The following is a 24,653-nucleotide window of genomic DNA, read 5'->3' on the forward strand; positions in this document are numbered from 1 at the left end:
TGCGATAGGAGCGCCGACAATAGTCGCAAATCTGCTAGTGGGGGCGTTCTCGTGGCTGTCTATTCTAAGTTCGAAGCGAAAATTTTAGAGGATGCCACTTTTTTGAACCTTGAACTGGTTGGACAGCGATCGAATTGGTTATTTTTTTGCGCTTTGTACATACCTCCGGCTCGAGTGCAATAGCGTGACTTGATTGTTGCTCATTGCTAATCGGTCTTCTCTGTACTGGAAATCGCAAAAGCAACAGACGAAGTTATGGTGTTCGGCGATTTCAATCTTCCCCGGATTTCATGCAGAGAATATCGGGATGAGATTTTCTTTCCGGACTTGGATCATTTGAGTATCCATCCTAACACTGCATTACTTTTGGATTGTTAAAGCCACACCCACTCAGATTAACCATATGACCAACCAGAACAACCGATGTCTGCTTTGTTACCATTAACGCCGAATTGAAACGCGATCTTGACACTGCATCAGCTACCGACCACCAGAGTATCGCGTAGTTTTTCTCTGAAGTCGACTGGAATTCTATTTTAGACTCCGTTAGTGCCGAAACGCCACTCAAACTGTCTCCAACGTATTGGCCTATGCCATCGACCGTCCCGAAGGTGAGCCAGCATCTTGCGCCCCGACAGTCGTGGCAAACGAGAGAACTACGGCAGTCCCGAAAACGTTATTATGCGAGAATCAACCACAGATACAAAAATGTTGCGCAACGTTGCTCCGATATCAACATGATTTACAGAGAAAGCTCAAGTCTAGTCCAAGTAGTTTTGGAAGTTCGTCAATCAACAGCGACATGAAGGTGGAATACCCTCCTCTATGAAATTCAACGGTAAGGAGGCAACCACCCGGCACGACATCTGTCAGCTTTTCTCCGAGAAATTAGCCAGTGTTTTGTTTTTAAATAGTTTATTTGACACGGCACGATACAATTTAAAATTAGCCAGTGTGTTCACTGATGAGACACTGAGCGATTATCACATTGAACGTGCCGCCAGTAACACCCCACGATCCGGTCAAACTTTGAACACCATTTATTTATACGCGACGATTTCCTTTAAATTTCTTAAAACGCAGATTGCTAATCTGTCACTTTCGGTATTTTCCCGTCTTGCTGGAAATTGGTGTACATGTTTCCAGTACACAAGAAGGGAAACAAACACGACGTGAGCAATTATGTGGCATCTCCGCACCCTGTGCTGTTGCTAAACTGTTCGAGCTTGTCATCATGGAGCCTTTGCTCGGTCACTGTAAAGCTTTTATAAGCACTGACCAACATGGATTCACAGCCTGTCGCTCCACCGCCACCAATTTACTTTGTCTCACTTCGTACATCAGCGACAGTATGGTGAAACGTGCTCAGACGGATGTCATTTACACTGACTTGACAACTGCCTTCAATAAACTGAACCATCGCATAGCCGTCGCAAAATTTGACAATCTTGGAATCAACGGGAATCTTTTACTATGGTTTCAATCGTACCTTACCGGTCGCCGTCTAACCGTTGCTACTAGGGATTGCCAATCTGGAATACCGCAAGGGAATCACATAGGACTGCTTATCTTCCTGCTCTATTTCAATGATGTGAACCTAGTTATTAAAGGACCACGGTTATCTTACGCGGATGACTTCAAACTCTCTCTCTCTCACACAATTGAAGACTGTCACTTTCTTCAATGTCAAATTGGGTCATTCTTCACTCAGAGTTTAAGGGCGTGAAAACGCTTGGAATTAGCTGACAATTTGTTATTCCCAACTGGGGTGGCCTGCTCTCATGCTCTCGCCTGACCGACTATGTTGTGATCAATGGTCGACACTTTTTAGAGGTTACAGACGTAAGGTCGTTGAGAGGACCAAACGTTGACTCGAATCACTATCTCGTAGTATCCAAGATTCCCGGTGCCCGGTTGTCCAACGTGTTGAAATCAAGGACAAACGGTTGAACATCCAACGTTTATCAACCGGAGGAGTGGCTGCAGAGTACTCACGGAAAGTTGACGTGCGGATCGATGAGCAAATTGGAGGAGCCCTGAACGAACAGTGGAGATATATCGACAGTACCAAGGTTGTTAATACGATAGATTATCGTCGATAATCGTTATCGCCGTTACCAATAACGTATGGTATCGTTATCGACGGTAACGATACCGTCTTCAAACATTAACGATATCGGCGATAACGATAGTCACTAGACGTTATCAGCTCACTAACGCCTTATGCCAGTTTTGTCTGCTGTGGTAGCGAATGGTGTACGACTTGATCAAAAAGCAGGCACGGGGTGAGGAAGTATTTTTACTTTAGGGGATTGGAGACGAAACATCACTAGGCAACCGGAAGAAACTTTTCCTTATTTGTTTATGTTTCGCTTCTCATCAGAAAAATAAATTTCTTAGTTTTGACTGTTTTAGCTAATGAGGCGCTTTTTAAAGCACAAATTCGTAGCATTGTCATATTTGCATTTAAAATGCATCTAAATGATATATCTAATAAAGCAAAAGATGGTATTGCAGTGGATGGTAATAAACAAACGTTATTGATTCGATACCGTCCAGTAGCTATCGTTATTGACAATGACGATAATGTCTGAAGACGTAAGCGTCATCGTCGATAACGATAACAGACGGTATCGTTATCGGCATTTACGATAAATTATCGATTAACAACCTTGGACAGTACGATCAGCACCACAGCGCGAGAAGTGTTGGGAACAGCTGCGACAGCTATGCCCAACGAGTGGTTTGACGTTGAGTGCCAGCGAGCGACGGATGAGAAGAACCGCGCCAGAGGTTACATATTGACTACGGCTATGACACGGCAGAGCGTAGGAAGGTATCGAGCAGCTAGAGCCGCAAAAAAAACTCCATCGCCGGAAGAAACAACAGCATTGGGAGCGTATTTTTGCGGAGGTGGAGAGCTGCTTCTCCAAGCACGATGCGAGGAGCTTTCACAAATAGAACAACGGAATCAGGAACCGAAATGTGTCTGCCCCTGTCATGTGCAATGAAAGGTGGGGTGGGGGACTTGATTATTGATAAATCAGAGCTGGCCAGGCGTTGGAAACAACATCTTAGTGCTGCTGAACGGCGAGGAAGATACAGGCAGGAGCAGGATTGACATTGAAAATGATGGACTAGCTGTGGGTACACCAACTATGGACGAGGCGAAGAAAGATTTAAAGAGCTGATGAGCTGCACGGCAGCTGGGAAGAACGGCATTCCAGCCGAGCATTTCAAAGTCGGGAGCGAACAGCTGTTTCGTGCCAATTATCGGATCATGCTGAAAGTGTGGGCTTATAAAGAATTGCCCTCGGACTGGTCGGAGGGTCTCATATACCCGAACTACAAAGAAGGCCACCGCCTGGATTGTAGTAACTATCGGGGCATAACACTTCTCAACATGGCCATGAAGAATGGACATTGAAAGAGGCTGATTGGCGAGCTCTTGGTATTTTTGAGCGTAGAATCTTGCGGTCAATCCTTAGCGGAAAACTGTCAAATGGTGTTTGGCACCGACACCTGCACCATGAAGCGTACTAGGCATACAAATCGGGGCAGATATAGTCAAGCGTAGAAAGCACAGGACGCTACATTGGGCTGTGCTTGTAGCTAGAATGCCGGAGGAATGATCAGCAAAAACTATATTTACCGAGTGATATGGCGACGTATTCTGGTTTCGGCACTGAATCGACAATCGATCTGTCGCCGCAAAAGTAAAAAAGTAGGGGAATTGTGGGTAAAATGAACAGGAGTGGTAAAATGGACACCCGTTTAAATCTCGATTATTACGTTGAAAAATAGTACAAACTTCTTTGGCACCTTGTCTAAGAGGCACTAGAAGCTATTTGAAATAAAGTATGCGACATGATACAGTCAAACAGTCAAAATAATAAACAAAAGCAAAAAACACGTGTACATTCGTGGTGGTGATGTTATTTTTGGCCTTTCTAGTGTAAAACAGTATTTTATAACGATTTTTCTGCAAATATCTGTACTCAGACTACTAACCAGCAGAAATCATCAAAGGTTAGTAATTGTTTAAATGATTTCCTCGATATATTTAGGTATTTTCAATAATATGTACGTGCGGATAAAATGGACAGCCCATGGTGATGATGAAAAAATTGTGTTAATTTCCATTAAAAAATCTAGATGCTTCGTGTTTATATCAGAAAAACGCAAAGGTAAACTCGGACCGATGACCACGGCTGAAGGTCAGTTTCTTGCGGATAAGGTCATATATTATTATTAATTCTACGACAAACTGTGAAAATTGAACTGTTGGTGAATGCATAAGTGTGTCACGTGCTATGGAACAACATTTTACTATCTGTAAAGGGATAATTAATGTTTACGCCCAAGGTGTTCATATTACCACCTCCCTATGTTTTCTTTTCCCACACGTGTCCATTTTACCCCCAAAAAACTGCTTTCGAAAATGCTCATGAAAACTACGAAAAATAATATATTTGAGTACTTTTTCTTATTTTTTGTATCAACCATTAGTGGCTCAGTTGACGTGCGCTATCGTCTCATATTTGTAGTGTTAAACTGTGGAGGAAATTGGGAATTGGCTTAGGGTGTCCATTTTATCACCCCTTCCCCTAAGTAAGCACCTAGAGCTCAAACTGAAGATAAATGATGTATTCTAGTTTTTCAACCGTTTTTGTGAATTTTGGTGCCGGAATTGTGTAAAGTCTTCAGAAACTTAAATGAAGTTTCCCCGTAAGTAAATGTAGATGCAACGAACCTGGCGAACGATTATTCTGCGGTTTTTTACGTGCTTCCGAGCTGGCCTGGGGCACCAGAATTTACAAAAATAGTCTAAAGGCTATAATCTCTCATATTTTTCAAGTCTGAGCTCTAGGGAAAAATCTATCTTGACCAATGTTATTTAGCTTGGAATGACGTAAATACTATTTAAAAGGCTAAACCAAGCTTGTCTTTTCTCCTCAGAAAACCTCTAGAGTGCAGCAGAACATCTTGCACTGCGAAAACAACTGCTCTCACACTAAAGACCAAATCTACGCACATGCTAGAAGAGAAGGACGGAAGATTTTTTATTTGGTGAGCTTCCTGAAAGCACCGCGGTGAAATCTGAAATCTCTCTCTTGCGAGACAATGAACTATGGTGTACTTTCTCACACGTATGGACATCACGCACGATAATTGCACAGCAGAGCTATATGCTTGCATATGGTTGCTTCCCAAGCACGGTCGACAGAATCATAGACCTTGCCATTTTAAATTTGCTATTTGCTGTATAAGAGTAAGGAGGGGAATTATCGACTGATATGGCTATCGATAGTTATCGATGTTTTCCTATTACTATCGACAACTATCGATAGGTTTTTCATCCCTATATAAGAGCCTGTTTCAGTCGAAGCCGCTCATAATAGTTCTAGACAGCGACAACAGCAGTCTTCCCGTAGCTGCAGCAGTAGCAATGCAGTGGCGGATAGCGGCCACAGCTGTGGCATGGCAATGGATAGTGCACTAGTTGCAGCGGATCTCAGCATCGATAGCAGCTGGGTCAGCTGATGTAGGGACAGCGGATACCAATAGTAGCGTATAGCGGCCAAAACATTAGCATGGCTACGGATAGAGTAGCAGTTGCAGCGGGTTTAGCATCGATAGCAGCTGATGCAGTGAGGCACTTTAGTGAAATGCAGTCTCTGTGCGATAGCGGGCACTAGTAAATGCATTCAATGAAAAGTTGACTCATTTTGACAACACATGAGCCATCTAGTTTTGAGTGTTAAATCAGCTTTTCACTGTTTGTTATATCACAAGGAATACTTTATTCGCACTGTCGATATTGAATTGAACAACAAATTAAAAAATGACTGAAACGCAAGCAACCGGGGTTTCTTGTGAAAGTATTCTACTTCAGCTTTGCGGTCGTGGCTTTGCACACAACCCTCCTGTGATTTTTTATGTCGAATCATTCAATTGGGACCTAAAGCTACTCCTGTTCTTAAATATCATTAAAAGAAAGCCGCATTTTCTGAGCAAAACTTGATTTTCAAAAAAAGTTTATCGTTTTTCTTCGATTTTTAGACGAAAAATAAAAAATTGCTCGAAAATTAGGGCATTTCGAGCAGTTTTTTATTCTTCATTCAAATTTTGAAGGACAACGATAAACATTGTTTAAAAACATGTTTTGCACAGAAAGCTGCACTATTTCAGCTGATATAAAAATTAGAAAATCGTGTAAAACTTTAGGAACCAATTGACCGTCACAATTTTTTTTTGCTTAGTGTAGACTTTTATAAGAAGTAATTCTTACTCTACATGCTCAAATAAACAAATAATAAATAAATAGAATATATTTATTCGTAAATTTATAGATAAATTGAAAAATAAAATTCATTTACGTACTTCTATATCTATACGGAATTTGATTCACTGCTGTACGGTCTTTAATCCAGTCTATATCGCGTGCGTGCGGATTTCGATTCAAAAGTGTACGGATTTCGATTCAGATGAAAAACTGCGTACGGATTTCGATTCAAAACATGTTCTTTTCAAACATGATTTTTTCGAGTTTCAGAGTAGTTTAAATCATTTCGCTTGAAAATAGTGATAAAATATAAGTAGACCTATAAGTTAACATGTCAGTTTAAAGCAATATGTAATTTCTTGATTTTAGATTGACCGTTGAAGATTATCATGTGCTTAAGTGTAAGGATTTAGATCCAGCACGGTACTTCTGCGTTTTCTCTGTAGAGTGATCAACTTGATGCAACTTGTTTCTATTAGATGTGGGGTGAGCTGAAAGTGTGTTTGACTCTCTGTAAGTTGGTTGAGACACTTTGGAGTGGAGAAAGAAGCAGTGTGGTGAAAGCATTTGCTACACGCAGGCACATACTGATAGAGAAGTGCGTGGTGAATTTTTTCTCCGCTCTTTCCACATACTGAGGAGAATGACAAGCATGGGCTAAACATGAAAATAATCCCGAATTAAAAAAAAAAAACATTATTTTAAAATCTGCTCGAATTGGCCAAAATACGCTTAAAGGAAATAATTGAAAATAGCTCTGAATATAATATGATGGCCTTGAGAAGATGCAGAATAGCAGCTAGGGTCAATTTTTGACACCCGCGCATTTTCCCGCATACGGAAATACCAATATTGGGTAGTATTCAGCAATTTTGGCGCTGTTTTCTAGAGAGCAGAAGGAATTACTGGCCTGTGGGTATCAGCTAGATCATTTTAAGCCGTTTTCCGGAAAGAAAATGGTTGCAGTATGTGTTTCATTTGTGGTGGAGGTCCCCCTTCAAGAGTAAGCAAAGAGTAAGTCAAACCTTTTTTGATCTATAAAACCCTCACATTCTACATTTGGTTTCATTAGCTTGATTAGTTAGAGAGAGAGAGAGAGAGTTATGCAAAATTTTGTGTTTCTTTTGTATGGGACCACCCCCTTCCAGAGAAGGGAGGGGTGTTTTTTTTTTTTTTCTTCACATAACATTTATTTGACACGGCACAAATACAATTTAATGTTTAACGGCGCCAATTATATCTGATGACTTAAAAACTAAAGCAAATTTTTTATCCTCGCTGCCGACTACGAGCTGAAATTAAGTCTAACTTAAAACTAGCATGGGATTTCCAATCAGTGTTTTGTTGTTCAATGGTCGTCTGATAATCGTCGAATGGCATGTATGGATTCGTTCTGCTGAGCCACGATGTCGTGAGTTGGGACAGAGGCTCGTAGTCCTTGGGTCCTGGTTCTATTGTGCGGGGTCTGGTTGCTGGTTTTGTGCTTAAGGTTCAAACGTGTTCTTGTCGTTTTGTTGGGTGTAGACGGAGGGGAACGGGACTAGACTGGGGCGTGGATGGATTTCAGGAAAACGTATATAAGGGACATGTAGGATAGGTCACGGCTCGCCAAGACATCACGAACAGGAACAGCCGGCTGTCTACCCTCGGCCTGCAGGGAAGCTATTAATTTAGACCTGGCGTCACGGTGTACAGGGCATGACCAAACCACATGCTCTATGTCGTGATAACCTTCACCACAGGCACAGATACCACTTTCCCCGAGCCCAACACGACGGAGGAGCGCGTCAAATCTATAGTGATTGGACATAAGCCGGGACATCACGCAAATGAAATCCCGACCTACATCCAACCCCTTGAACCACGGGTTCGTCGATACTTTGGGGATTATGGAATGTAACCACCTTCCCAATTCCCCTCTGGTCCAAGCATTTTGCCAACTGATGATCGTATTCTGACGTACAAGTGCGAAAAATTCATTAAAGGCAATTGGTCTTTCATAAATATCACCGTTTGTTGCGCCCACCTTAGCCAAAGAGTCCGCTTTCTCATTACCCGGTATCGAGCAGTGAGAAGGGACCCACGCTAAGGTAATCTGAGTAGATTTTTCGGATAAAGCACTCAGATGTTCCCGTATTTTCCCCAGGAAATACGGAGAGTGCTTAACATCTTTCATCGATCGGAGAGCCTCAATGGAACTGAGACTGTCCGTAAAGATGAAATAATGGTCCGTGGGCATTTTTTCGATAATCCCTAGGGTGTACTGAATTGCAGCTAATTCTGCGACGTAAACAGAAGCAGGATTATCGAGCTTATGGGAGACGGTTAAATTGTTATTGAAGATACCGAAGCCAGTGGACCCATCAAGAAGTGATCCGTCAGTGTAGTACATATTGTCGCAGTTGATGTTTCGATATTTATTGGAAAAATTTTTAGGGATCTGCTGCACGCGTAAATGATCCGGGATTCCACGAGTTTCTTCTATCATGGATGTATCGAAAAACACAGTAGAATCAGAAGTATTTGATAAGTCGACACGATTTGGAATATTCGAATAAGGGTTAATATTTTGGGACATGTGATTGAAATACAATGTCATAAAACGGGTTTGAGAATTAAGTTCGATTAACCTTTCAAAATTTTCAATCACGGGACGGTTCAAGACCTCACATTTGATTAGAATACGAGAAGACAGGCTCCAGAAGCGGTTTTTCAATGGTAGTACTCCAGCTAAAACCTCCAAACTCATCGTATGGGTCGACTGCATGCAACCTAAGGCGATACGCAAACAACGATATTGTATTCGCTCCAGTTTGATCAAATGTGTGTTTGCTGCGGAGCGGAAGCAGAAACACCCGTATTCAATAACAGACAATATCGTTGTTTGGTAAAGCCTTATAAGGTCTTCTGGATGGGCTCCCCACCATTGTCCGGTTATTGTACGAAGAAAATTCACTCTTTGTTGACATTTTTTCATCAGATACCTCACGTGACAACCCCAGGTGCCTTTAGAGTCGAACCAGACACCAAGATATTTGTGTACCAAAACCTGAGAAATCGTTTTACCCATTAATTGTGTTTGAAGCTGAGCAGGTTCATGCTTCCTAGAAAAAACTACTATCTCAGTCTTCTCCGGAGAGAATTCGATACCTAGCTGTAAAGCCCAAGCAGACAAATTGTCCAAGGTATCTTGCAATGGTCCTTGCAAATCGGCAGCTTTGGCTCCTGTAACAGAGATTACACTGTCGTCTGCAAGTTGTCTTATCGTGCATGAATTTGCCAGACATTCGTCGATGTCATTTACATAAAAGTTGTAAAGAAGGGGGCTTAAACATGAGCCCTGGGGAAGACCCATGTAGCTAATGCGAAAAGTTGCCAAATCGCCATGCGTAAAATGCATGTGCTTTTCGGACAACAAATTGTGCAAAAAATTGTTCAAAATTGGAGAAAATCCTTGTCGGTGAAGTTTACCCGAAAGAATGTCAATAGAAACGGAATCAAAAGCCCCCTTAATGTCCAAGAACGCAGACGCCATTTGTTCTTTACGAGCATACGCCAGCTGAATATCTGTTGAAAGCAACGCAAGACAATCATTCGTCCCTTTGGCACGGCGGAAGCCAAATTGAGTATCTGATAGTAGACCATTTGATTCGACCCAATGGTCTAAACGACGGAGTATCATTTTTTCCATCAATTTCCGGATACAGGATAGCATTGCAATCGGCCTATAAGAGTTGTGATCAGAAGCTGGTTTCCCTGGTTTTTGGATGGCGATCACCTTCACTTGCCTCCAATCCTGCGGTACAATGTTTTGCTCCAGGAACTTATTGAACAAGTTCAACAAGCGCCTCTTGGCATTGCCGGGTAGATTCTTCAACAAGTTGAATTTGATTCTATCTAATCCAGGCGCGTTATTGTTACAGGACAGAAGGGCAACTGAAAATTCTGCCATCGTAAAAGGTGATTCTATCGCGTCGTGGCCCGGAGACGCATCGCGAACAATATTTTGCTCAGGAACAGAGTCCGGACATACTTTCCTGGCAAAATCAAATATCCACCTACTTGAAGACTCCTCGCTTTCGTTGACCGTTACGCGATTCCGCATTCTTCGGGCTGTGTTCCAAAGAGTGCTCATCGATGTCTCCCTCGACGTCTCGTTCACGAACCGACGCCAATATCCACGTTTCTTTGCTTTAGCCAAGCTTTTAAGCTTGGTATCAAGCTCCGAATACCGTAAATAGTCGCCAGGTATACCTCCCGTCTGGTAGGCCTTAAACGCGTCGGATCTTTGCGTGTAGACATCGGAGCACTCTTGGTCCCACCACGGAGTGGGAGGCCGTTCTTTGATCGTTACGCCGGGATATTTCTTCGTTTGGGCTTGCAACGCGGCGTCGAGAATCAAGCCCGCGAGGAGGTTGTATTCTTCAAGTGGTGAATGATGTTGAATCGACTCGACCGCTTTTGAAATCATTTCCTCGTATAACTTCCAATCGACATTTCGTGTGAGGTCATACGGAATGTCAATTGGTCGCATGCGAGTTGACCCGTTAGTAATTGAAATAAGAATAGGCAGATGGTCGCTACCGTGAGGATCGAGGATTACCTTCCATGTGCAATCCAACCGTAGCGACGTCGAACATAAGGATAGATCCAAAGCGCTTGGGCGCGCTGGAGGTTTCGGGATACGTGTCATTTCACCGTTGTTTAAAATAGTCATGTCGAAGTCATCGCAAAGGTTATAGATTAAAGAGGAGCGGTTATCATTGTATGGGGAACCCCAAGCCACGCCATGAGAGTTGAAGTCTCCCAAAATCAAACGTGGCGAGGGAAGAAGTTCTATTAAATCAAAGAGCAGCCGTTGCCCAACCTGTGCTCTGGGGGGAATATATATTGAGGCAATACAAAGCTCTTTACCTTGTATTGTCATTTGACATGCGACAACTTCGATGCCTGGAATCGAGGGGAGGTTAATACGATAGAAAGAATAGCACTTTTTAATCCCTAAAAGTACTCCTCCATATGGGGTGTCTCGATCAAGGCGAATAATATTAAAATCATGGAAGTTGAGATCAATATTTGAAGTAAGCCAAGTTTCACAAAGGGAAAATGCATCGCATTTGTTTTTATTTATCAAAACTTTAAACGAATCAATTTTTGGTAAAATACTTCTACAATTCCACTGTAAGACAGAGATAGAATCCTTCATATACGCAGTTGAATTAGGCATCGAAGGATACAATCGCTGCAAGGAGAGGCCATTGGGCAGTCAACTGCTTCAAAAATGATCTAACTGTTGGGAGGAATGCTGTAAGAAAAATTTTAATTGGATCGGGTACATTGAAAGTTTCAAAAATCCAGTCCACAATGTCAGAAAATTTCACAAATCCAGAGTTTGTTTCATCAACTGGGAGTGTAAAAGGAGCAACTGAGGTTTTAGATGTTCCTGGCAGTGCTGGGAACTCCTTCTGGGACTTTAAATTTGCCAGCCCAGGAGGAGTTTGCTCCGGTTTTTCCGCAGCACTGTTTGGTTTGTTTGTAACTTTCATTTCACTTTGAGAAATCTTAGGACCTTTTCTGGGAAGTTTAGGAGAGGAAATATTTTTCCTCTTTCTAGACTCCCCAGGATTGGCGTAAGATGCTCCCGCTGGTGAATCGTCAGAATCGGTTTCATCAGAGGACAACAGATCGAAGGGGTTCGAAGTAACGGGAGAAGTGGTAACGGTCTTCTTCAGCATGTCAGCGTAGGAACGCTTTGAACGCTCTTTGAGAGACCGTTTTATTTTATCCCTGCGCTGCATGTACACCGCACATGTCGAGAGCTCATGCAGATTTTCTCCGCAGTGAATACACTTTTCAGCGTTAACACTGCAAGAATCTTCCGCATGAGACTCCCCACACTTGCCACAACGTGCCTTATTGCAGCAGTAGGCGGCTGTATGGCCTAACTGCTTGCAATTCAGGCAGTTCATGACGCGGGGCACGTAGAGCCTCACAGGGAGACGAACCCGGTGGATCGAGACGTGGCTTGGTAGTGCAGACCCGGCGAACGTAACTCGAAACGAGTCTGACGGAGTGTATACTGTTTTGCCACCGATGATCGATGCTGACCGCAATTGCTTGCAGTCGAGCACCTTTACTTCGGGACACGTTTTGTTCTTAAAGCACCCTTTGGCACTTTGCAGTATACACTCGACGGACAGACTCGAATCGGTTATGACACCGTCGATCTCCACGTCTCGTGCGGGTATGTAAACGCGATACTCGCGTGTGAAGAGCTCAGAGCAAGCTATATCGTTGGCCTCTTTCAGGTTACCGACCACGACACGGAGCTTGTTAGGCCGGACCTTGGAAATTTCGGTCACGCCCTTGTACTCCTTCGTCAGGTCTTTAGAAATCTGCAAGAGGTTCAACTTTTTCGATTTCGGTCCTGCCTTTGGCCGAAAATAAACAGTATAGCTGCCCTGGGCTCCGTCTGGGTAAAGCCTGGGGCGAGGGGGGACTGAAGAATGAACAGGGGAGGGGGTAACAGAAGGGTCAGGGTCAGAGGGGTTCGGGGATGGTGGCGCGGGAGGCGAGGGATCTACATCCATCGCGCTAAGTCTAGCGCACTAGCGCTGACAAGAACACGTACCTTTTTATTTCTCCCTTCCAGTAAGGTTGGTTGTCCGATCGTTCGAAGTAGCAGCCGTTACAGCCAGCAGCACCAATACAGCAGCACCAAACAGCCACCAGCAGCGAGCCAGGTGTGAGATCACTCCACACAGCGATACAACTCGCTGACACTGATGGCTTCTTCTTTTTCCTCGTTTGTGTCTCGTCCACTGCTGTAGCACAATCCAGCCAGCAGCCAAATCGGCTTACGCACCAGCTGGCAGTCACGATGCGAAACAGTTGCACAAAGGCACGACCTTGAACCCGGATTTATTTCACTCGACCAGGCAAACAATGCCAACACTTGTTCACACGTCTTTTGTTTTATACTCTATCGGACCGATCACCAAACACGTCCAGTACTGATGCGTGTTCGGCACAGAATGAAGGGAGGGGTGTTATACCACCGTAAAAATATTGTTTGCCTTCCGAAACCTTAATTTTTCAATTTGGTTTCATTTGCTTGATTATTTCTCGAGTTATGCAGAGATTTGTGTTTCATTTGTATGGGATATAAATATATTTTTGCTTTCAAAAATCTCCATTTGCCAAATTTGGTTCTATTTGTTTGATTAGTTCTTGTGTTATGCAGAAATTTGTGTTTTATGTGTATGGGTCCTCTTTCTTGCAGAGAGGAAAGTGGTCTCAAATCAGTATAATAACCTTCCCCGGCCCTATGTAAGGATCTTATATACCAATTTTCACGTCGATCTGCTGATCCTTTCTTGAATTTACTTCTGACATACGGTTATCGTTGCTTTTTTATTATATTGAAGAAAAAGATTCAGCCCAGAATTGTGACTAAATACTTCTGAAGACCACTTCTGAAGGTCAAATAAAAAAATGATTCCGAAACAAATCCAAAATGGTAAAACGATAAAGCCGCTGTCCGAAATTGTCGCAAAAAACGCTTCTTAAGGCCAGAAGAAGGATCAAAACGAAACCAACAACAAATCCAAATAAGGCACAGAATGACGAAAAATCGTAATTTAGGCTCAGAATAGGAAAAAACGCTTCTGGGGTTTAGAAATGGCCAAATATCATGAGGATCCGAAACTCCGCTCAGAAAACGAAATAGGGCTGGGACTTTTAACCGGATATATTCGTGATCCGGTTATCCGAAGCTCGGATCACGGATGGGTGAACGAATACTATTCGGATGACCGGATATCCGGATACGAATAATCGAATAGTCGGATATTCGGATATCCGGATATTCGCAGTTTTTTCTGTCTTTTGAAGCCTGTTCAAATAAAACGTAACGCCCAAAATGGCTTTTTTCACAATCCCCCATCCCTTTGTAAGCAGCGTTGCTAAACGAGCGAGAAGCATAACATATCCACTCCTTTCTGCTTGAGAATCAGATGTGTGCTACGCTTCTCCAGTCGTTCGCACTCACACCTTCGAGACACTCTTTATTATTCACGCACTTGCCAGAGCAGCAGCCAGCATACAACCGCTCGCAAATTCTCTTCTATCTTTTTACTCACGCCGAGTACGCGAGTACTCGAATAAGAGTACTTGACTAGGAGTGCTTGAAAAAATGTGCCCGAAAACGAAAATGCTTCGTTCACCGACTCACGCATGCGGTTTGTCAATCGCTGAACTGATGCCAAGCAGTTTTGCATCGTGCACCGACAGCCGAAATTGGGGTGATGAATCTATATAGAATCGCATGCTTGAACGTGTAGGGTATCGGAATACCTACTCGCAGTGATGCCACATTTTTATCTGTATTTCGAATCTCAGGAAATCTCCTTGGTGATATTTCAATCTGTATAAAAATCTGCATATTTACTCAACATATCCCTTAGAAGAAAAAAACGCAACATAGTTTGTTCATTGACTCATTTATGCACACGTTTACGCGTAGCATATAAATATAATGAAAACTCCAACACGCTCAATAGCATTTGAGTTCATTTTCGATTTTCAACTATATCGAAAAGTTTATTTCGCGACTTCATGAAAACCAAAAAAAAACTGTATAGTTCTGTACTATTTCTAGAAAATCCGTAATTTGTATATACAGATATCTGTATGAAAAATACACAAAAAATCTGTATAAGTACTGATAAATCTGTATATGTGGCATCCCTGCCTACTCGTCGAAATATTCTTTTTGCCACTCCGCTTCGTCGTGCCTTGTCACTCCGTATCGTCATAATGCGTCTTGACGGTCTTAACAATCACCTCCGCTGGTTGTGCTCGCGAGAAAGGGAGGTACTCGCGAGTGGGAAAGTACACGAGCGAGAGTGTGTGTGAGAAAACTCGCAAGCATCAACGCTCGGTAGTGTGAAATAAAAAAAATAAAAGAGAACGAGAAACAGTACGACAGGAGTATCTCTAGTGTGAGATCTTGGTAGCGGCGAGAACGCCACTTGGAGTATCGCATGCTTTTTGCGAGCGAGTTTAACAACGCTGTTTGTAAGTATTTGTTCAAGAGAGCTTCGTAGCCGCAAGGTTACAGAGTCCGCTTTGATAAGCGAGTGGTCGTGGGTTCGAATCTTACTAGAATCAGGCCATTTGGTTGTCAAAGGACTTTAACATACTACATACCCTTCCTTCAAGCTGAATTCTATAGTACCCTTGCCGACTTTCATCCTAACAAAAAAGTCCCTCTTATAACAAAACTGTTCTGAGTAATGTATAATAGTTCTCTTCAGGGAATTGTAATTATGACGCGGTCTTGGCTGGAGGAACGAGGTTTCGATACGACTCCTTCCTCTTGACAAAAATATAAGTCCTACTTATAATAAACCTGACCAGAGGTGAAGCATTGAGTGCCTCTTCAGGGAATTGTGATTGTGACGCGGTGTTGGTAGGAGGAACGAGGTTCGATAAGACTCCTTCCTCTTGACAAAATAAGTCCTTCTTATAATAAAACTGATTTCCAGAAATATTTACCCTCTACAGAGAATTATAATTGGCGATATTGGCACGAGGAACGAGGTTTCGATAAGACTCCTTCCTCTTGACATAATAAGTCCCTCTTAGAATAAACCTGGCAAGAGAGGAACGTTAGGTGTAGCCTCAGCTCAGGGAATTGTAATTTGGCGATATTGGTAGGATAGAAAAGAGGCTCGGTATAGTAGAGCAGTAAGTTTGAAATGTAAGGGTAAACTCTCACACACAAGCACGGATATAAATGAAAAAAAGCGTATCATTCACTTCAATAGTGATACTGCCAATAATATGAAGTGCGGAGTACAGAAAACGCCTGGGCAATATCACAATAGATCAAAATGTCTCTGGTCGCAGTGATGAGTCCACACAGAGAGAAAAAAAAAAGTATTTGTTCACATAATTCTCATTAAAAAATGTTCGGATAAAAAATCCGGATATCCGAGGCCGGATATCCGGATATTTTAATTCGGATAGTCCCAGAACTAATACGAAGACGAAATAAAAATTGGTCCCAAATTGGGCTCTGAATGACGAAAAAATTGTTTTAAAGTGCGGAATAGAACAATATTCTCAATCAAGCTTAGTATGGCAAAAAAAAACTTCGAAGGTCAGAAAATGCTAGAAAATTATCTTTCAATAAGATCAGAATGGCGAAGGAAGCCTTCCGATGGCAAATAAAAAAAAATAGAATTTGAAACTGAAAGATTGAAAAGCATGAGAAAATTCAAATAGTAAAATTAAACGAAAAAAAAACTTTCCTCTTTATCTCTAAATATTTAAATTTCCTTTATTCAGGAATCCTGGTCAATAAATACTAAAACATAACGTTTTTTATATGCTGGTAAGCTGATATTTTATGATTTAAAAACGGTAAGCGGAACAATTACAAATCAAAAGAGATTTCGGAGTTCCAACGGCCGAAGGACAAGATTTCTGTTCATTAAAAGATTGTCAACTGAAATTTCACTGATTTCACTAACAGTGTATATAAAATCAGCAGGCATTGCTTACTAGGATGAGTTCATTTGTTTGCATTCGATAATTGGCAAAATATTTAAAGTTCCCGAAAGAAGGCTGGAAAGATAAGTTTCATAGTCCAGATTGTGATCAAAACAACTATTGGCTGGAAACACATTCCTGACAACTGATGAATTGTCAAATGTATGACTAGTACGGATCTGCTTGCAAAACGACGCACAAAATGATAATGTTTTGCTAATTCAAACGAAAAGTTACAGATTTCTCAGACCAGAACGGATCAAAACATCACACCGAGAAAAAAAAACCGAACATCAACATCGGAGTTAGAAAATTTACACTCGTGTGGGAGAGTTGAAAACTAAACGAAACAAACTGAACGATGAGCATGAGTAGGTTGTATAAGAAATCTAAACGGAAAGGAGAAAAAAAACTAAATGTACAGTTTCTCCAACGAGATAAAAATCGTGCAATTATCTTGTGAAACGTGCAACGGAACGGGGCGCCTAATCGCTGAGCGGTCATTACTCGTTCACTAGCAAAAAACGTTTTTTTTTGTAGGTTTAGAAAGCAGAAATCTAAGGATCGTTCCCCAAAACGCACTCGCTCTATGATAGTAATAATATATAGGTATGAATGTAATTTGTACTCTACAAACGGGTGCAGACGACGATTTTCAAGCCGGACCTCGCTGATCAGATTCGAGCCAAACAGGACTATCGGGGTACTGTGCAAGCAACTCTCAAGTTAGTCTGATGTTTGTTAGGCTATCCGATAACTATTATTAATCGAAATGCTTTTTATTTGAAGTATTTTTCTAGTTTAAATCGTCATTTTTTTGGTGAAACAGTTCTCGATCAAAAAAACGCAGTTTCGAAGAGTAGAAACAGATTACGAGGGGAATCCTGCATACTTATTGTACTGTGGAACAAAATCAGACCGATCGCGCGGTTTTGGGGGTCGGCATTTTTTGTTTCGATGAAACTGAATCCGAATCGAACTGATAAAATACTTGAAATAAAAGGAAATTATATTGCGAAAAAAATGAACTGAAATCCGTTCGACTCACTCACGACTCACAGTGCATTTCATCGCTATTGTCCTGGGAGCCGCAGTTCTTGACGCCGTTGCAGCGCAACCGCTCCGAGATGCAGTAGCCGGAACCGAGACACTGGAAGTGGTACGTGGACTCGCACAGCAACGAAATGGTCGAGCTGGGCCCGACGGGAGAATCCTGCACTTCGGTCCAGATTACGCGGAAACCCTAGCGAAGTAAAAATGTGAAAAAATATTTTTCCAGAACTAATAAAGGATTCGTACCTGTGCCCCGATGGCTTTGTCCGCGCTGGTGAAACTGATTCGAGCAGTCTGGCCTTGGGTTACGTACTGCCAGTGCTCCATAGCCGGTTTTTCGCCGCACATTTCGATAGGGGACATGTCGGAGTCAGGCGAAAGCCACAGGCGCATAACAGCCGCAGCACAGCCACGAGCTATAGCAGCAGAAAAAAAGAATTAGTTTACGAACGATAAAGAGGGTCACATTTTCACTTACTTGCAGGTTCTCCCTCGATGCCGAAGAAGTCAAAGTTGAGCAGTATCTTGTACCCGATTCGCGCCGTAATGTACCAGTTACAGGCCCGGGACGCTAGCCCCTTGCCGGGTGCATCATAGTTAGCGGGGAAGTTGGGCGATGTCACAACGCCGGAGTCCTCTCCGGAGTAGTTGCCACCGCAGTCACCGAACACAGATTTGGCAGTTTCGAAAATGTACCGTGCTTTGAATCCGCTGGCCACGTTCTCCTGATCCGTGTGCAGCACCACCCGAATGCCAACGGCACCACGGGGACTTTCTACCGGACCTGGAGCCGTCAAGCTACAGTATCTGCCCAAGAATCGATCCGTTCCGTCCCGGTACAGGACGTACATCTCCAGCCAGTCTTCGAAGCAAACGGATGTTCCGTACGCACCATAAGTGGTGTTCGCACCGTCCGCTTTCACCTTGAAGTGATCGAAAACGATCGTCACTTGTTCGTTCGGAGTGGCCAAAAACACATACGAGCAGTTCGTTTCGGACGGGTAATTCGACGGATAGCGAGGGCTGTTGAATTCGCCTTTTTTACGCGAAGTGCTTCGATAGGTGAAGCTGCAGGTTCCGTCCGGTGCGGCCGTTCCCGGGATCTTGTACTCCGTCTCGAAGGTGTACTTCGCCTTGAAACCACGGCCTTGCAATTCCCCGGAACTGAACACCATAACCAGCCGGGGTCCGTCGCTGATGACGGCATGCGGAAGCTCGTTACCGCACAATTCGTGATCGAACTTATCGTACGCGTCTGCCACTTCCTGACCCTTTAGATAGACCTTCAGGTATCCGTCAGTGCAGTTGGAACTGGGAAACAAAAAGGCAAAAGGATAATCGACATCAATTAGCATCAATTGGATTTACAACTGAGGGACGGGAGAATCGACTTCGCAGGCTTTCACTCAAATTAGACAAATCTATCAGACATTCTGTCCATTAGCAATCGTCTTCGCTTTCATGAGCTTTTGGCATTAATCAATCTAATCGACAAACCACGAAACGCAATCATTTTGTGGCGAAGCACACCGATTTGTTTGTGTACGCATCGCTAATTAAACGATTTCTCTAATCGATGGGTGAAAATAGCGAAAACAGCGTGATTCGCCACTGGCTACTTACTCGCCCTTGTGCTCTCCTTTCGGAATCTCGAAAATCGAAAATTCCAGCTTCACTCGTTCCAGGTTCTGGGCGTCCTGCATACCGTACACGAAATATCTGTAGGGGGGAATATGGTACGAAAGTTATTGTTTGAGCTCAGTTTCTATTAGAAAATGTATAAATGTTCTATACACATTTGTAATATTGTTTTAAAATTATTTCGAGGTTTACGCGGATATCAGAATACGAAAAATTTGCTGGATTGCAAAAAATACTTAAAAGTATTTAAAGTTTACCCTGTGACTTTACACGCATTTTAGAATTTACGCGGATACCGTAATTCACGCAGTTTGTGGACATAAAAGAAACAGGAAGAAATCAATGTCAAAAAAGATAAATATAAAAGGTAAAGAGATTGGATGATAATGGAAAGTTACATAAGTATGTTACAAACAATTGTTGAAAAGGATAAAGACAAGAAATACGAACAACAATATTTAAATTGTATAAAAGTATGGACCAATTTTTTTTTCATTACAAAAAAGAACATCAGAAGCAGTCAAAACAAAATTTTCAGGTGTGAAATAAATTTGAAAACCATAAAACAATTGCAAATTCAGGCAAAGCTTTATAAGATTAGAAATAAAAAAAAAACAATTAAAAGAAAGTTTAACAGTTAACGTATACTTATATAGAGAAAACAAATAAAGTTTAGGGAATAAAACAAATGCAATAACCCATACAATAAATTGAGAACAATAAAAAAACTAGAGGAGAATATCCCAGGCTAAATCTTAAATTGCAATTTTGAAGAATCATTAAACGCAAATCGACATTCAAAAATTTCAATTTAAGCTCCAACATTTAAAATTGATTAAAAATAAAATTGAAATTTAGGCATCATATATTGAAATATATATAATTAAAATTCTAATAAATATGAAACTAGAAATAACTGAGAAAATTGGAACTAGAAACTATTAATTACTATTTAACAATGAAGTGACACTCATAATTCACAAAATTTATTGAATGTTAAACGTATAAAAATGCTGAATGTGAAAAAAGATCAATACATAAATGTACAAAATGTTAAGACCGAACATATTTTGAAAACATCACCAAAACATCTCAGAAATGTTTTAATTTTTTGTTGAATGATGAATGTGTAAAAATATCTCAAACGTGTTTTGAAAAGGTCTCATAAATGTTACAAAATTATCTAGAAAAGAATGTAAAGCGTCCTATAAATAAATGTCCAAAAAATGTTTGATTAATATCTCAAAAATGTTCAAAACTGTCTGCTTGAAAGCGTTTCGAAAATGTCCAAGAGGTCTCAAAAATGTTTCTGAGCTGTCTCGAAAGTATTTCAAGTATGTTACGAAAATGTTTCAAAATGTCTCAATAATGCCAAAAGTCAAAATGTTTCGGAAATATTTTGAAGATGTCTCAAAACCATATATAAAATGTATCAGAAATGTTTCAAAACTTTCCAAATTAATAAAAATGCTAAAAAAGTCTCAGAAATGCCTAAACAATATTGGCAAATCGATTCAAATGTTTCAAAATTGTTAAAGATGTTAGAAGTATTCTTTACCAAATGTTATATCTCAAAAATGTTTTAAAAATGCTTCCAACAATATTTCAAAACGTTGCGAAAATGTTCTAAACCAAGTTTCTTAAGGATGTCTCTAAAATATATATGAAAATGTCAGAAATGTTAAAAACTCCTAAAAAGTCTTGAAAAAAATGTCAAAAATGTCTGAGAAAGGTCTCAAAAGTTTTTATCCACTTTCACTATTTAATTCTATCACTTTTCACTTATCACTTGCATATACGTATTTCAACGCTTACTTAGCGCCTTCGTCAGTGCTTATTTGGACTGTGGAGAAAATAGCGGAGCCCCTAAATTTTTATACCTAAAGCATAGTTTACAGTTCCAAGCGAAGTGAAAAATTTGACAAGTAAAAAAGCGTAAATTTTCGCTTGCGAAATCTGTCGTGAAAACCCGTATGTGGTATTTCACCAGCCTGCAGTTTACAGTTTAAATGAAACGAAATCCACGAGTTTACACTCCACAATGGTCCAGAAACCAAATTTAGAGGGAAATTTGGGTCTAGAGCTCTATAGCAATGTTTTAGAGAAAAACTTTCTTCTACAAAGTTGTTACATATGATAATGCGCTTATTGGAAAATTATCAAAAATAAGGGTGACCAAAATTTTTCGAAGCAATCAACTATCTAACTTTTTTATCTTTGAAGATAGAAGAAAAACTTGTTCTACAATGTTATAGCTCCAATAATTTTAAGTAACTTTGTGAAAAAAAGTTTTTTTCTATCTTTGAAAACAACCGATTTTTATTGAAAAAACACATTTTGCTCTCTAACTTCTTTATTTCACGTTTCACCCTTAAATTGCCTTTGAACGACTTTCAAAGCTTTTTAAGAGAAGCAATGTGCAATTCTGATATCGTAAATATCTCTATTCTACTCAAAGCTATTGATGTTTTTCATCAAAAAACATGCGTTTTTCATTTGTATGTCATTAATTTTGGGGCAAACACAAAAAATATCTCTTGGTCTCATTTTAAAGGGCATACTTGACTCTATAAATGGAGAAACTTTTAGAGATATGTTATTCTTTAAATTTGAGTAAATTCAATTTAAAAACAAGACGAAAATTTCAATAATTTTATACATTATGCATACAAAAGCACCCAGATTTATGTTTTGGTATTTTTTCTTATAACTAGACGTAATTACCTTTAATTTGACCCAAAAAGATCGAAAATCGATCAACTGGTTCAAAAGTTATGAATTTTTTTAAATAAAATACATCAAATATAGCCGTTTTTTATGGTCACCCTATTTCGGAGCTGATCCCCTTAACAACAGGGATCGGGTGCTACTCATTTTTTTTGCGTGCATAAATTTCTAACGAGACGAGTAAGAGCAGTTCGGATTGCACTGCACATTCGTTTCCAAAGAGACAAGTAAGTGCAGGTAGCATGTCACAACACACTTTATCCGTCTCTTTCCGGAGATGTCTCTCACTCAGGGATCGGGTGCTACTCATTTTTTTTTACGAGTAGAATGCACGATGTTGGGAGACTGCACATCAATTTTCAAAGAGACGAGTAAAAGCAGTTCGGATCCCTTTCGTGTCGTTCAGGCGACCTCACAGAATTTACCCCAGTATAGACCATCGCACGGTGGCGGAGTGAGGTTAAAGAGATTCGGTGAGATAGTCTATAGTGCAGAAAGACGTACCGTGACGCGGGTAATTCTGCGCAGCACATTTTCCCGCGCACTCAGCTTATAAAACTGTTTGCTACAGTAAATTTTACTAAAACATACCTAATCTCTGTACTTTTATAGCAAACTATGCTATGCACATGATAAAGCACACAAATCAAATGTGTTTTAGTAAAATTTACTGTTGAAAAATAGTTTTTTAAGATGAGTGCGCGGAAAACTTGCTGCGCAGGATTACCTACCCGCAGTAACGGTAGTTTCTACCTCAGAAAATTTCTTGGGCTTTGTGTGCCTCTTTATTGAGAGAGTTTTTGATCACAGCCAGTGATGCCACATATTCAGATTAATCTGTAGTTATACAGATTTTATTTTTCGACATTTTCACGCATAACGATTATCTGTGTTGTATGAGGATGCGGATCACACCTTTTCAATAAGTAAAAAATGAATCGTACAACGCATATTATTGTTTTGAAAGGTATGCTTCTATGCTGAACAACAGATTGAAGAAAATTGATCTTACAACACTAAATGAAGGCAGAGCTTAATGCTTTTAAAGTTAAATAGCACCTAAACATAAAGAGGTGTCAAAGAACATCTTGTACAGTAGACTTTAAAATTTAATTTAGTTAACAACAAAACCCATGTTTATCACATATTTAAGAGAGGAAATTGTTCCTTTTCTAGGTGCTTCTTATTCTCTATAATTCGACGTTTTAAAGATATCATTGATTACGGACTTTCTCGACTTTCCAACGAAACCAACAAAATTAAGCTAGCTTTACATTTCTTGTGCAGTAGTTAAATGTATTTAAAAATGTGAGTGGCAACCCTGATTATGCCTGTGCTGTGTGAAAATTTTGCCCGTTTGCGGCTTCCTGCTGACTCGTAGGGAGAATGAAAACTTGAATTAACTATTTATAATTAGAGGTACACTATTCACAAATTGAAAAGTTTATCGTATAATGGTGAAAAACACAAATTAGATTCATGCTTATAAAACTAGCAATCAGTCAATGTGTGGGGCACAATGAGCTTACCACTGGGGCATAATGAGCACTCTTATGGAACATATCTGTGTAGAAGTACAACTAATGGGCCAACGTTTGTCGCGAGATGCCATGATACTTGGCGGCTTGTTTCGTAAATGTCCCGTCGCGCCTTATGGTGGCCAATTCTGCCTGCAGTCCCTTTTTCTGACCGATTCGGCTTCAAAGATTTTCTATTATATCTATAGAATATATATCTAGTTTCGCATATAAGAGGGGTGCCCATTTCACCCCGTGTGCTTATTATGCCCCTCATCCCCCTACACAGATTTTAATGCAACATTCGTAGCAAGTTTCGAACGCTTTCATTGCACATAATTGCACAGAGACATCTCCGGAAAGAGACGGATGAAGAGTGCTGTGACATGCGAACTGCACTTACTTGTCTCTTTGGAAACGAAATGTACAGTGCAATCCGAACTGCTCTTACTCGTCTCTTTAGAAATTATTGTGCAGTCTCCCAACGGCGTGTGCTTTGCACGCAAAAAAATGAGTAGCACCCGATCTCTGACTCTCAAGTATAAAATCTCTCTCTCCTTCGTCTCTTACCCCTTCCAAATATTGGAGACGTGCACAAAAATCTGCGAGACGCACGAAGATTTTTTGCACAGCTCTGAGTAGTTAGACGATCCCTGCTCAACAACCCAACGAAACAATACGGGTTTGATTATTTTCAACATAGATGCATCCCTGATATTGGCGATATCAGAATTGCAAATTGATTCTCTTCAAAAGCTTTGGAAGTCGTTCAAAGGCAGTTTAAGGGTGAAACTTGAAATAAAGAAGTTAGAGCGCAAAATGTGTTTTATTTATGTTTAATATAAATCGGTTGTTTTCAAAGATAGAACAAA

The 24,653-nt window shown here is 40.8% G+C and overlaps 1 protein-coding gene across 21 annotated transcripts in view; it reads right to left on the reverse strand.

The window, feature by feature from the left end:
* The window catches only part of LOC129718145 (cubilin), a 339,048-nt gene that overhangs the window by 29,554 nt on the left and 284,841 nt on the right, over positions 1-24,653 (reverse strand). For 17 of the 21 annotated variants that reach the window (XR_008727035.1, XM_055669569.1, XM_055669492.1 and 14 more), the window contains 4 exons: positions 19,520-19,615; positions 18,375-19,207; positions 18,143-18,312; positions 17,903-18,086 (listed from right to left, as the gene is read on the reverse strand). Coding sequence is in view for 20 of the 21 variants with exons in the window: in XM_055669569.1 (XP_055525544.1) it covers positions 17,903-18,086; positions 18,143-18,312; positions 18,375-19,207; positions 19,520-19,615 (1,283 nt within the window). In the remaining variant the exon portion in view is untranslated. Of the gene's footprint in view, positions 1-17,891; positions 18,087-18,142; positions 18,313-18,374; positions 19,208-19,519; positions 19,616-24,653 lie in introns of all 21 variants that reach the window. The other 4 variants (XM_055669653.1, XM_055669737.1, XM_055670003.1 and 1 more) reach the window with 2 other exon arrangements.

Source organism: Wyeomyia smithii, chromosome 1, assembly GCF_029784165.1.
Source record: "Wyeomyia smithii strain HCP4-BCI-WySm-NY-G18 chromosome 1, ASM2978416v1, whole genome shotgun sequence".
NCBI classification, from domain to species: Eukaryota; Metazoa; Arthropoda; class Insecta; order Diptera; family Culicidae; genus Wyeomyia; species Wyeomyia smithii.